General features: G+C 35.8%; 1 protein-coding gene across 1 annotated transcript in view; it reads left to right on the top strand.

The window, feature by feature from the left end:
- Positions 1-15308, top strand: part of LOC124359307 (protein dachsous-like) — a 125793-nt gene that overhangs the window by 34418 nt on the left and 76067 nt on the right. The window contains exon 2 of the mRNA XM_046811936.1: positions 4049-4186. Within this exon, the coding sequence (XP_046667892.1) occupies positions 4114-4186 (73 nt within the window). The 5' untranslated portion in view covers positions 4049-4113. The remainder of the gene's footprint in view (positions 1-4048; positions 4187-15308) is intronic.

The following is a 15308-nucleotide window of genomic DNA, read 5'->3' on the forward strand; positions in this document are numbered from 1 at the left end:
AACGCGTATAAAAAAAACTAAGCGCAGCTCAGCTATGCAGCTCGAGTGGGACATCATGCCCACTCGAGCGTTGAATTCACCGCTGGACTGAAGAAACTGGCCCTAATTATCCTACTCTCACGGAGAAACTCTTTGTTCTAGGAAACTGAAACTGACAATTCTTGTATGGACATGTAGTCATTTCCTTGGCTAGTCTACAATTTATAGGCAAAACCACATCTAGGGAACATTTGGTACCACTCTCTTGTGACGGCATCCCGAGTAACCGATCCTGACTGCACTAACTATGCCGTGATTTCTATTTTCACCTCATTTTGGTGTATTATACATGTCATATTTATCATTAGGATAATTATTTAGATATCTTAATTTTTTAAGTTTGTAAGGTGTCCTTTAAAACAGCTGTAGCTTTAGTTTTAGAATAAAAAGCCTTAACTCGCCAATATAAACAAAATATCATTAATCCATATATTTATCTATACGTATCTCCTAATGTCAATGCATTTCCTCAATATTCAACGTATTCGCATAGTTTACTCGCAGTATTCTTACTTCGTATGGCAATAATAGTAGATTTATTCATAAATTAATAGAATACTTTTAAATCTGAATTAATTTATTGATAATTGCGCCAATCAGCTTACATCTAGTTGGGGTTATTGACACTCCAATGCCTTTACAAATAAGGACATAATAACGTTATGCATGAACGAATATGGAAACGTTAATGGAAAAATACATAACTGCGATATGAGAGGCAGGTGTCATTGTACGGGGTAACACCGGACGTTCTGAACAAGCTTCTAGCTTCTCAGTTGTTAAAGACTCGGTTAAAACGTCGATTAGTGTCAGTGTCGGTGAATGAGTTATATCTAACGGCTGTGGGAGGGGGGAAGTACACCCGGATTAGAGCAGGGAGAGTTGTACCAACAGCGTCAAGGTGTGAATATGACGTGTTACTAAGGGAATTGACTACGGACTATGCAGTGAGCGTTGTATACAATAAGTGTTGTTACAATCAAGAAATTTCATTCTTATTATTACCCACATCTACTCTCCCACTCAACTTTGACCTTTACCTCCTGTGCTTGCTTTGAGAACAGACACATCATCACTCGCTTCTCGGAACCCCTTGAGTGGAGAAGTGGGTAACATCCTCACTAATTACCGTGGCGGTCGTCTCTCGGCCCGCACGGTTCACGGTTAGTGCGTGCGGTACCGTTGCGTCACTACGTCAGAACCACTATGGAACCACGGTTGCCGCAATAGCCGACAGATCTTGTCGCTACCACTCCCGGTCCTGGTCCCGGAACCTGGTCGATTCTTCTCACTGCCCGAACGATTGTTCCCAGCACTTCAATTACTTAAACACTAATCGCTCGGTTAATTAATCAGGCCAATTAGTGCGGAAAGCAAAACCTGGTAATAGCTGAGCGTTTCCGGCATCAGGTTCGTTACCCGAGGTATGATGCAGTTATACTGTGTTAGATTATGGGAAGAAGGGCAGAGGCGTTACTAGACCTGGCGGCTGCATATTTTAACAATTGCCTCACTGTATTCGCTCCCATATACAACGAAATATAATGACAAGTAAATTAAGTTAAATTGTTGCTCTATGTATAATATCTCATTTATACAAGCTAAATAACCAATTACAAAGAATTAATACATATTGCATGTATACTAATTGACATAGGTAAAACTACTAATATGGAAAAAATAAGCCCTCTCATAATAACTACGTGTTAAGTACGATATATTTATAAAGTATTAAAAATAAGATATAAAAACAAACGATAAAAATGAAATAATAATTAAAATAAAACATAAATACAAGTTGGCTCTAAATACCTCAAATAATAGAGAGAGGAGGGGAGAGTGAGAGGGTCGGGGGAGGGAAGGAGCGAGGAAGGTAGGATGGGAGGGCGAGGGGGAAGAGAGAGGGAATTTGATAATTTCTTTATTTATCCTTTATTTAGTCCAATGGTCCACTATACCACAATGACATGCAACAAAAGTTATTATATTGTATACAATGTTTGAACAGTAGTGTTCCAATTTACACTACAGTATGTTCTTTACACTATTAGAGGGAAAGCATAGTACATGAATTGAAACGATAGGCTAATAAATTTCTAAGATGCATAGCTTTAAGATACAAAACTACTACATCTTAGTAGCAGGATCCTGCTACTACAAATAAGAGAAATTCAACTTTGAATTGTATAAAGTTAAACTATAAAACTATCTTAGATTATCACAATATCGTGTGTTGATCAAATTTCCATGAAAATGAATGCCATGTACTCCACTCCAGAAGAACATGATAATCAGAGCCAGGTGTACACGTTCATATGTATTCAGCTTCTTATTGCTGTTCTCACTGGCAACAACCATTTTGCAACCAGCCAAGTATAGTTGTTGTTTGTGCGCAAGATTAAATCGCCAACCACAACTCTTTTCGCAACCATCCTCCTCACCATTGTAAGAACACTTTAACGCCCGTATATGAAAAAATAACGAGAAGGTTACAAAACAAAACTCATTTCCTGGTTTGTCAAGAACGAGGCGGCTATCACCCTCTGCCACCGTTATTACTAGCTCCGGAGCAATAAGTCACGCCGCTGTTGCGGTTTGCATACCGACAAACGGACTGACCACTTGGCCATTCGAGCAATCGAGTCATTTCGATCCCGTTCTCTTCCTTGAGTTATTGCTTTTGTGTTGCAACTGAACCAACAGACCCCACGGAGTGATTGTCAACTTCTGCAGATCTGTCTTAATGAATAATTCATTGTCTTTTAATCCTTGTCCTGATTACCTCATATTCTGCAATGTTTATTCCACCTCAGGCCTCATTTCAAGAATGATGCCCATACTGAAAATCGATACAACAATTACCGCTAGTGAAAGGTTAGTAAAAAACTTTAAATGTTGTACGATTTAGCAAGGAAATTAAAGTTTTTCTGAATATGGTTAATGCAGAATGGTTAACAAGATATGATGCACATAGTAGTTTTTTATAATTTAGATCAGCATGGAATAATATGTTTACTGTAATTTGGATGTCTGTGACATATTCACATTTATTTAGTTAATTGGTCATTATTTTAATTTTATACATTGATAAGTGTGGCAATTTACAACTTTTTGGAAATTAACTATTGTAGTAAAGAACGTCTCAGAATTAAGATACATTAATTGCTGTCTTGTATGCTAAACAAGTTATATTGAAAAAATCAACTACAAGCTGCTGCTTTTCACCACAGAGCTATGCAGTATGTGTATATATATATATATATATATATATATATATATATATATATATATATACCTAAATAATTTTCTAACCTGTGTGTATATATATATATATATATATATATATATATATATACAGGTTAGAAAATTATTTTGGTTACCCAGCGAGGAGTGCAAGGAATTTGAAGCAGAATTTGTATTAATCTGTTGTCAGGCTCAGCGAAAAACTGTTTAAGGGCTAGGATATGATGTTCTTTGCAGTATGTGCATGAAATCTCACTGAAGGGAATGACTTGTTTTTATAATAATTACTTTAAAAATAAAGTTCTTATAATCAAAAAAGATAAACTAATATTATTATTATTATTATTTGAGTGCTTTTTTAATTAATATAAGAATTAGAGAGTGAAGCTTCTGCAATGTATTTAATGTCAAGTTGTGTTTTGGTATGACCTCCGTAATTCCAGGATATATAAATTCGGAAAAAAAATTATTTTTTTTATATTTTTTTTTTTATTCTGATTAATTCTAATTACAAAATTACCCCAATTTCATACTTTAAATACTGTAATTCCTCCTGGAGTAAAGGAAAAACTGTTCTAGGTTTTTTTTTTCGTAGAAGTTATTATAAAGAGAAATGAGTTTTAAATGTTGTTTCTTTATCCTCGCCAAAACTTGATTACTCCACCTTAACCCACTTAGTTCAAGACCTCTCATAATGTCTTGACGTACATTCCTAATTCTATACTCCTGTGTCATTGCATTATTTTAAACAATATTTTAACTACAGGTTTTCCAAGAAGGACCAATGCGCCGCAAAAGAGAGACGGTCCCTCGCTTGTTTGAACACTCATCATGCAGCGACGGGTAGACTTAGTGACTTGGGGCCTCCTGCCCCTCGCTCTCTTCGTCATGGTGCAAGCTCAAGGTAAAAACAACTCTTTCCCATAGCGTCTTTTCATTAATTAAGATCGTATACTTTATAATGATATCGTTAGATGCTATCATTAATCTTTTGTTTGTATAATTTAGAAGATCCGATATTCCTGTGTACAGTTCAGTGTACTACCAGTATTGTGTATCCTCTGTTTACAAGATTACTCTAGGTCAAAACTGACGGGAACGACAAACATACACTACGTACAAAATTCCCAGATAAAATTAAAGTATAAATAACGAATAGTTTGAATTAAGCCTAGAAGTTAAACTATGGCCTTGATCATTAATAGAGATTAAAATAGATTGAAAACCCTTATGCTGTCTATTTTAAAACTATCCTAAATATATTTATATACTTTGTCGTAACATCAGGTTTGTTTTACAAGTTTGAAATATTTTGTGGTGATAATTTTAAATTTTAGTTAAAGATATCTATTATATCAATAATTAACACATACTTCCTAGTATAACCATATCAGAGATGTTCATAAAGTACTCAAAAAGTGTTATTATCTTTTGTTATTTTCTGGGCTGATACGGAATAATTGTGTTGAAGAAAATAGCAACCGCATCAATAGCTTTACTATAAATAGTTCTTAAAATAAAAACAAATTTTTACTATTTTTAATTTTTTTTAGTCAGGAAATTTAAAAAATCCTTTTTCACCGACTCCTCAAACTCACGAAAACAATATCACTTGACTGGAAAACATACCAAAGTGTGTGTGGAATTCTTGATTAATCAAGCGTACAAAATTATTAGCCCATTGAATTCAAAGTGTAAGTATCAACCACTCAGTGATATACCTCATGCAATTCTCATGTGTAAAAACCTGTTAATGCCATTATGAAAAAAAAAACAAATTTCCAAAGCGTAAAAGTTACCTTAGTCATAACTTAATATATATTATACCAATACACCTATAAAAATATACAAAAATAAAGTTTTTGTTAAGTCAACAAATCTCATCACTATTTTCAAAAACGGTGTTTTTTTATTTTTCTGAAGTAAATCCAAGTTCTACAAATATGTTCAAAGACCAGATAAAGTTTGATAACATGTATATTCTGTTTGATTTGTCCAAGTAAAATGTTTTATATACGCTCACTATGTGTAGTAGATTACTAATTAGCCAAAATGTTGAGTGCTCGTTTGTGATATATGACTAACGGATTACCTAACCAGGGAGTCGCGAAACTCTACCTGAGTGCGATAAAAAGTACGATTTCCTCACTCGGTTTCTTGTAGATGAGGTTACACAAGCAGGCTTGGGGGTGAATAAACCGTGTAAAGTTGCTGGAGCCTAGCCGCGGTGAGTCACTCCAGCTCCAGATGCACTGCTCCAGCCTGGAGCGTATCCTCAAGCGTAACTTGAGCCGAAGACTGTCCAGTGTGGGACTGCGAAACCACAAGCTTCCAGTGTCTCCATATACTTGTACCTGACCGCACCCACTGGAACTGTACTGGATAGTGTCCTCACGGGTCTACAGTGGTGAATCTTGTGAGCAAGATTAATACTGCTGTATAATTGGTAGATAACTTCTTTGTAGTACAATGGACGTATCTGCAATCATGTTCGTTTGGGTTGAATAATACACAAATTGGTAAACTCTTGCTACTAATTTAACACATATACCACTACACTACTATCATTATTGTGAAAGTTGGAATGGATAAGTATATGACATTTTGTTTAAGTATTTTTAAAAGGAATGGAATGAGAAAAAAGGCCTATTGACGTATCAAAATTCCTATACACCTCTACTTTACTAGTATATTTTTGAAATCTTCCTAATATTATCATGTATTTAACAACCCCATACAAAGAAATTAAGCATATGCAGTACCAAAATACACCCTCATGTGTTGCAGTACCAAAATACACCTCTGTATTGTGTGGCTGTACTAAGTATATAAATTTGAGTTCATTTACTCATTTATTTCATTCAAATAAATGGAGAGCCTGAAACGTTATCTGAAAATAATAGTTCTTCTTATTTCTGTCGTTGTGTACACAATGTATCGAAGTAGGAAGATTTAAAGTTTGAGTTAAAAGATACTTAAAACAACCATATATTATAAATACTAGATCATCGTTGTAGCATTGATTATCGTTGTATTGGATCATTGATCATCATTTTACTGCAAGTACTAATCACAAAAGTATTATGTAACTTAAAGAGCAGGAAGAAATGCACTGGTAATGTGTTTCACAACTGCGATAACATTAATCTCAATAAATACATTTTTTGCATCCAAAGTATTCAAAACAGACTTCTTTCTAGTTTAGGCAGGTTATGTTTGCAGTGATTAAAGGAAAAACAGATACTACTACTAGCTGGCTCGATGACCAATTGTGTCCGAGACTACAATTTCAGGAATCAAGCGAAAGCAGGAAGCACGTGATCGTGTCATAGAACATAGAAATTGATCAAGCAATCACAAATAGAATTTTTTCTAGAATTGAGGAAAACATGAAATGCAACGAGCTCCTGTTGTAGTGATGTGGTATTGATTATATATTAGTGTATATGTTCCCTACGCTTAAAACCAAGGAAATAGGAGTACACACAAAAAAGAGCACGTAAAGCAAGAACATACACTGTAATTCATCCGTATACAAAGGACTTATGCATATTTTTTTTAACTGGGTGAGAGATATATTCAGCTTATTTAAGCTCTGAAACGTAATAGCTGAAGGTAATAAACATGTTAAATAATATTTATGAAATATTTAGATGTATTCAAAAAATGTAATAGAAATTAGTTTTTAAATTCGAGCTATGATTGGCGCTATGATCAACTGTTTAGCTTTCCTATTTCAATCGCCTACACAATGTCCTTGACATTTCAATTATCCGAAATTGCGTACGAATATGGAAGGGCCCCCAAGGGCTCAAGAAAGTACAGTGACAATGAATCACTCACTACACAGAAACACCTGGTTGTCTTTTGATTGTACTGCCTGTTTATCGCAACGGTTTATGTGTTGTGTAGTTTATGCTGTACTTTTTGTATATAGAAGTAAAATCTCCACGACTAATATTAATATTAGTATTCAAACTTAATGTTATTGATTGCGCTATAATGAAGTACGTCTGCCAGCAGAAGAGAAGGTTAAAATCCTTAGTATGACTACTATGAGTGGAGGTCTAAGACAATGGTCCAGAACCGCTAGGGTTGAATTAATCTGCATGATTCGGCCTGTAAATCGATGCTGACTGAGTCTTTGACCCAGATCCCCTTCACCTCTAGCCTCTCCCCGGTAAACAATGCCTCAGTTCGGCGACCATTGTAGAATCGGTCAGCCCACTTTCTACCGAGTTCGCTGCCTCATCTACGTGCGTTATTGCCTTTCACCAGCCTTTCTTTTATCAATTCTTTTATCTGGACCATACAAGACACATTTATTGATTGAGTCGATCAAAATAAATTCACATGATAAAGAACATCTGCATTTATTGTTGTTTTGAGTGACAGTAATCACGACGACTAACTGCTATCGTCAATACCCCCTTGTAGGTGCTTTTAATTAAACAGTGAAATATGACCCACCAAATATAAATAATAGCGATTGCATCACATGCCATATTGTCCAAGGAGCAAGGTAAAATCGAGCTAGTAAGTCGTCGACTTAACGAACCCATTCAATGTTAATATTTACTGATATCGATCAAAAGACGAGGCTTGTAGGCACAAACACAAGTATATTTGCATTAAATGGTAATCCGGAGGCACTAAAGGTTTGTTTGTACCTTGTCAGTTGACAATCTGCTCTCTACATTTTTAATAAAGTTGAATCTTGATAGTCCGACATGCTCAGCAATCCGACGCGTGTGTCATTTGTATATAATGCACAAGCAGAATCGTGTTGTATTTTTATTATATGCAATAAAATTTTCGTTGCTCATAAAAAATAACTTTTTGTTTGTTTATTTTATACCCATTATAGTAGATGGGAATATCGTATCAAATAATACATTGAAATATTTTCTACACTTATACGATTAATTTCGGTGATATAGTACAGCTAACCTATGTTTCTCGCAATTCGACTGACACCCATCCGGTCCCGTAGCGCCGGATTATCAAGAATCATTCATTGGACTACTTAACTTCGCAATTTTAGAGCAACAAACTTCCACTGGATCCTTTGAACCTCAATGGATATTTTATTTTATGAAGCAGTTGACAAAGTTTACGATACTACAACCTCATTCCAAGACTATTTAGTGCTTTTTGGCTTAAAGCAATCTATAAAATGGGAGTACTTACGTTCCTGATTGCTTACACTCTTGTGCAAAAGAAGAAGAAAGTGCTTTTCCCACGATCTGCTTGATGTCGGCGACTCGGCAGACAATGCGAAGGTGACACGGAAGACCTCGCTTCCGGTCATGACCCGAAGAAGACAGGTGAGTGGCTACGGCTATGGCTATGGCAGTGCCGCGGCGTGGCGCACTGGCAGAACAGAAGGAGCTCCAGACAAAGCCCAAGAGGCGGCCGTGCATGCCCAAACGTAGCTGATGATAATGACAGACAAGACAGTAGGCAGGTGCGACAACTAACTACTGTAGTACCGCCACCACACTACTGTCACTCGTTGTCATTCCGCATTACTACGCTCACTGCCAAGACTTTCCTAATAATGCTTATAACTGTACATATCTAGTTTATTGGATTTTGCATGTTTTAATTTGCTTCGATAACCAGAATTCTTTTAAATAGAACTAACAAAAAATAAGACCTTTATTCGGAAACCAGTTTCTTGCACATATTGCACGTATTATGCGCAATTACTTGAAAAATATTTATTTAGCTATGTGTTTTATAGTGAGTATGAATATTCAGTTATCTTTATCGTCACCTCTTTTTGAAGGAACCTTCCACTTAAATTTTGTTACTTTATATATTCCATTAGTCCAGTTTATTGCGGTCTTTAATCAGCTAAGTAGACTAGCCTTGTTTTAGCTAAAACAGACCTGTAGTTCAGGCGACAGATTATATTTCTTTAATAAAGAAGGGCGCTTTATAACGTTAGTTGATACCAGTTAGGAAATAAGATATTTTTATGTTCCTTCTTTTCAAGGAATCGTCAACAAGCACCTACCGGAAAATTTTTTTATATTCAAATCAGAAATTCTTCCAAAATAATAATGCAATTTTGTGTTTAGAGAGAGATATTTTGATTGGTTCTATTTCTCTTCGTCCTCAAGGAGACCCCACGTATTTGTGTGAGTGAGTGTTATAGAATTAGCTCTTTGTTTATGACTTGTAGGACGAACGTTGATCGCATACTTATAGATTTTATTGACTCTTATAAAAAAGTTAAATAAATATGTCTTTAGCAGAGTCATAAGGGATTTTGAAAATTATTTTATTAGTATCTATAGCATGTTAGATATTTGATCTGAAATAGAGCGCACTGTCTTAAGGGTCATGTTGCATTATTTTAAGGTCTTCTTTCATAAGGGCGGTATGTGAAACAGCATAATCATTTTCGAATTAATAAATAAATACATTGCTCATATAGCAATTATAAACATAAAGCAATCCAATTTTCAAATTATCTCTCATAAACCAATTATACTCGTTATTTATCTTATTTTATTCTAAATCCAAGGTTAACCACAGTTAAACATCCAGTCGATCCAACCGTGTTCACTTACATAAGTTTATTACAATGACAATCTGTAACATTGGATATTTAATTTAAAGTTAGGCAATTGCACTTTAAGCATAAACCAGATATGACGGACTTCACGTCGCAGACATCTGACGGCAAGAATTCCTAATATCGTACAACTTATTGTGAAGAAAACAATCTTTGAAATTAGACGTATAAAACCGTATAAGGAAGAAACGGAGTTTAGTTTTCGATCAAGTTCCAACATGCTTATGCTGCATTTCACCTCGTTTGACACCGATATTAACAACCATGGTTACGAGCTCGCTGAATGGTTTATTAGCTAGTTCTTAAACAAGTCTTAGTGGTATCTGCAGACACGGTTCTGGTATGCTGGCTCTTACTGCAGAAATCCCCCCATCTACTGTAGGCACCTCGATTATCATTTCCGGAACCAATGACTACATGGAAATCGGAGAGCGGCGAAACAATTTCCAGCATGTTGAACGCGTTATCACGGACAGCCCAGTCACGCCCGGATTGATCGTAACTGCGCTCCAGCACTGCAATAACCTGCCGTTCGACCTTACCTACAAACGTCACTTATCAATTATTACATTTAAGAGCTCTTCATGGGAGGTACTATGGTGTAAAACTGCTAGTCTTCATTAGGATCCACAGACGCTTCTTCACGAATCACGGGATATGCATACAAGTTTATAGCAAACCATTGTTGGCCGAAATTGTGTATATGCAACCAAAAGGCAAGTCGCTCTCAATTGCTTGTGAGATGTATTAGGCAACTCCAGTCTTATGTTGGCCCACCGGCACTGCAGAATGGCATTTACGCCGACCCAGTTAATAAATCTCATTCAAGATCTAAGAATAGCCATTTTTGTGAAATACAGATGACTCCTGATAATCTCACCAAGTTCAACATTCCCCACCAAGTAGAAATTACAATTGATGCGTTCCGAAAAATTACAATTGTTCACGGAAACTCAGAGAGTCGATAGCCACACGGTCTCTAAGAGATTAGACTTTGGATCTGAGTTGAGAGATGGAACATATTCAAATCCTATCTGTGGCCTTATCGCTTTTTATCAGTATCATCGACTCTCCTCCTTATTCTGTTTGATAAGACCTCTCACAGGCCAGTGGCTCATGTGGACAGCATAATAAAACTTAAGAGAGAATCAGTCTCTCTTTTGACTATTATGAGAAGAATAAAAACAAAAGCGCTGGTAATAGACATTTAACGTATTTACCTAAACTTTTAATTGAAATTACCTTTTGAGTTGTTCACTTTAGTAAACAAATTATTCATATCTATTTATAAGTAAAAGCCATAAAGTTCACGACACACTTATCTTAAGACAGGTACGTTAATGGTACTATTTAAAGATTATCGACATCTGCATCGACGCGATAATTAGAAACAGTTATGATCACCGATCACATCAAGGATAGCAGTGCGGATAGCGATCTGGATATCGCGTTACTTCACTTGTCGATACTAGTCCTAGCTCTCTTCACGTGAACTGGACCGTGTAAACGGTTTACTGGTGCTGTCATGTTCATTAAAGGTCAGTGGACAACCATCCGGCAGCGTATTGCTAGATACGTGACTCATTTTCCGTGACTGATGATTTAAAATAATATTTCGTTAACCAATAATTTTGTATATATTGTGTATCACCTTACAAAACTCACACATTTATAAATCCACAAAATTATTATTTTAATTTACTTGGAGAACATAGCATAATTAAGATAGGATGGGCACAATATCCTCCTGGTAGATCTGCTTAACAGAATAATTGAGATGTCAAAAACTATTACAATATTCACTATCTAGTACATAATAGAGTACTGCACCATAACAGGTACGGTGTGGATGACATTTATACTATCAGGTCTCAAATTATCTCCCAACATACAAAGACTCTTAATTACCTCTTAAAACACAAATCACGTCTCAAATTACCACTCTAGACATTCAAAACTGCTGAAATTACTTCTCCGGATACTCAAAATGTCTCACATTACCTCTCAACATACTCATAACATCTCAAATTATATCTCTAGATGCTCAACACGATGTGTCAAAGTAGCTGCTAAAGAGTAAACGTTTACATAATTTGATTTATAAATTAATCTCTGTTTGTTGTATTTTTCTGTTTGTTAATTTTGATTTAGGAATGATAATCACTACGTTTTTCATTGTATCTGTTGCATGATTGACCCTTTGTTTTTAGATTACCTGAATTATATATGGCAGATACAAGCTCCCAATACATCAGGGTTTTCTATCGTCCTTTCAAATTATTCGCTGACAAAAATGAGCTTAAAACAAAGATTGAGAAATTATAACGCGGTGGTAAGAAGGTTTCTATCTTTATGTTGTATTTATGCTTAAAAATCGTGTTATCCTTACAAACCATCCATCGTCAATCATGAAATCCAAGAAATATTTAGAAAGAAAGAAATTTAGGGTCATAACTAAAAACCAACAAATTGTGGCGGACAGAATGCCGCCATTTTACAGAGGCATACAGTTAGCGTAGGTTGATGTGACATGCGAATTCTTGCCGAGTACCACGTTACTAATAGAATCTGTAATGTATAAGTTGCATCAGTCTGATTAAATCAATATCTTACTCCAATTCAGTTTGCTCGAAAAGTAAGGTAACAGTTAACTGTGGACGTGCTGCCATACAGAGGCATACATACAACTGGCGAGGTTTGAAGTGACATGCGAATTCTAGCCGTGTACCACGTTACTCATAGAGTCGGCAATTTTTAAGTTGTATCCGTCTGATTAGATCAATATCTAACTCCCATACGGTTTGTTTACTCGAAAAGTCAGTTGACAGTGCAGTGAGGATGATGTGACTAGCGGATTGTGGCCAAGTATCACGTTACTGGCCTACATGCATCAGTACAAGACTGGACAGAGCGAACAGTTAACGCCCTGTCAGGTCGATCTTGAGAAAATATTAGAGAGCACTGTGTAATCTTGCCAAAATACTATCACATCAGATAACCTGCTAAGCGATGTTCTGTGGCTTCGTAGGTTATAATTTTTTTAACTTTTACGTTACCGTTTATACGTTACATTCCTTTTAGAAATCTTCTTTTTCAGATCATTCTCGGGTTACCATAGTTTTGTTTGTGTTTTTATATCATCACCGATTAGTTTATTCATTGTGATTAGTTGTAATTTCTAAAATCCTAAACTGGCTTTTGGGGTAATCTTTATTTTCCGCAAATAAATATTAATTTACCTGACAAAACGAGCTTGTAAACAAACACAATACCCCTTTTGGTCTGATTTAATCGAAGTTTTATGTGGTGTTTTTTATTTTTTTTCTTATTTCGTAACTCAGGAAAGTACATATGGCATAACAGCAAGAAAACGGCTATTTCAATTTACTATATATTATAACAGATGAATAATAAGCAGAAATGAAACTATACAGAGGTCGATTGCCAAAACTGAGCGTTTTAAATCAGTAAATACATTTTAATTAAATCTAGCAGTGTTTTAAAACTACATTTTTAAAAAACAGCAGACAAATTTCATGAACGTGTGTATGAGAGCATCCTATTCAATATTAGTGAACGATAAGTGACATGCCTTCTAACGTTGCAGGATTGTTATTACTAAAATATAGGTAAATTATTAAGACAGGTTCGATTTCGATTATTTTAAGACGGCAGGGTTTAAAAATTTCTGTTAAAAGTATTTAACTCTGTTACGACTAACCAGAGTATAAATAATTTGAAATATTTATTAAACTATAATATTGTTAATACCTTTAAGAGATTTATTTACCACTCTTTCAAAGTTTTAATAAACGTATTTTTAAACATTATCTCCAAAATTAATATATATTTCTGTTTTTATTAATGATTGTCTTGATATCACTAAAAGTCCTGGTTCCTGAACGTTTTGGGATTACACCTACCTATATAGCTATTGTATGTGTCAACCTACCTTTTACTGCTAAGAAAACTAGTAAGTGAACAATAATAATTAAGCTAGCAGTTCAGCTAGCTATATCTTTATAGCTTTAGCGCCATTGTTGCAATGATTCAGTCCGTCTAGACTTACGAAGTTCTCTGCCGCAGGGAGGTTTGGGGTATAACAATCTGGTTCAGACCTCTAGAAGTTTCCATTTTTTCTAAGCTCCATGTGCATGGCTGCTTTCAGGCTTTAAATTGTGGAAACTCTCTGATTCTGGGATCTTCAGTCATCTAGCAATTTAGGAACTTGTAAAAGCTTTGAACTATGGGATCTTACGATATTGGCGAGTTGCTTCTGGATACTCAGATTATGATTGCTGTTTCCTTTAGACACTTCCAACTTCTAGAGGCTTTCAGTGTATGATCGCCTTGATAATCCCTGACGTATGGGAACTACTGAACTTTTCGACTCTCCTGGCAAGTTACGAAAATTATTTACTATAGTAATCTTCGCATTAAAGTTACAAAAGAATACTATAGTAATCGTTTTATAAACAATATGTATAATTTTCCGCTTTTTATAGAAAGTGGTAAAAATCTGATCAAATTGAAATATTGTTATTTTGTTGCAAACTGAAGACAATATCTCAAAGCTTAATATTCAAACATGATTGCTTGAGTTGATAACCTTCATGACTTAAACAGCGAGTTTTCATACGAACATTACTGACGATGTTTCCTGGTAGGCTCACCTGTAAAGAGCAATTATGATCAATGTAACGTTGTAACAAGTACAGCAGTAGTTACAGTTATAGCATTGTATTTCTCAATTAACATTCTATCCTGCAACTGACCACGGAGGCGGGTACGGGTGGTGTCGTGATCATGGTAACCTCGAGCTCGAGTCCACGACCAGTCCAGATCACATCCGAGGAACGCACAGAGGCAGTTGGCCAAGAGGGCGTGTCGTGCCGACTTCTTGCTCAAACATGATGAAATGAACTCTGGAAGATTGGACTGGGGAAAACCTCGGAAATTTCTTTCACTTTATAGTTCCCCTTGATTGAACCCAAACCGTCAGCAATCATTCTCGTCTCCTCCTAAGTGATACTCTCGAATATGGAGAGGTGAAGTAGAATAAATTGGTGCCAGCCCGACCGACGATTCGTGTGATGGCGTGATGCCATACAATACCCGAGAGTGAACACCGCAGCGTCATTTGTGGTCGGGTTGCAACCAATTCACGCCAAATTGCCTATTTATTCTGATCATCTCAGCTACATTGCAACTGCACTGATCGTCCATCCGTGTCATCTCGTAGCTGTATTTCTACTAAATAATTGTTCACTAAAGGTGAATGGAACTTTGGATCATAAGGGAGTTAGATTATTTAATACATTTATTTCTTGCTTCTGAATTAGACATCTGCTTAGTATGTCACACGCTCTTAATACTGTGGGGCTCGCAGAATTTCAGTAAAAAACGAAATTACTCGTACTTGTTTTAATGTACACAATTT

This window comes from Homalodisca vitripennis, chromosome 4 (assembly GCF_021130785.1).
Source record: "Homalodisca vitripennis isolate AUS2020 chromosome 4, UT_GWSS_2.1, whole genome shotgun sequence".
Classification (NCBI taxonomy): Eukaryota; Metazoa; Arthropoda; class Insecta; order Hemiptera; family Cicadellidae; genus Homalodisca; species Homalodisca vitripennis.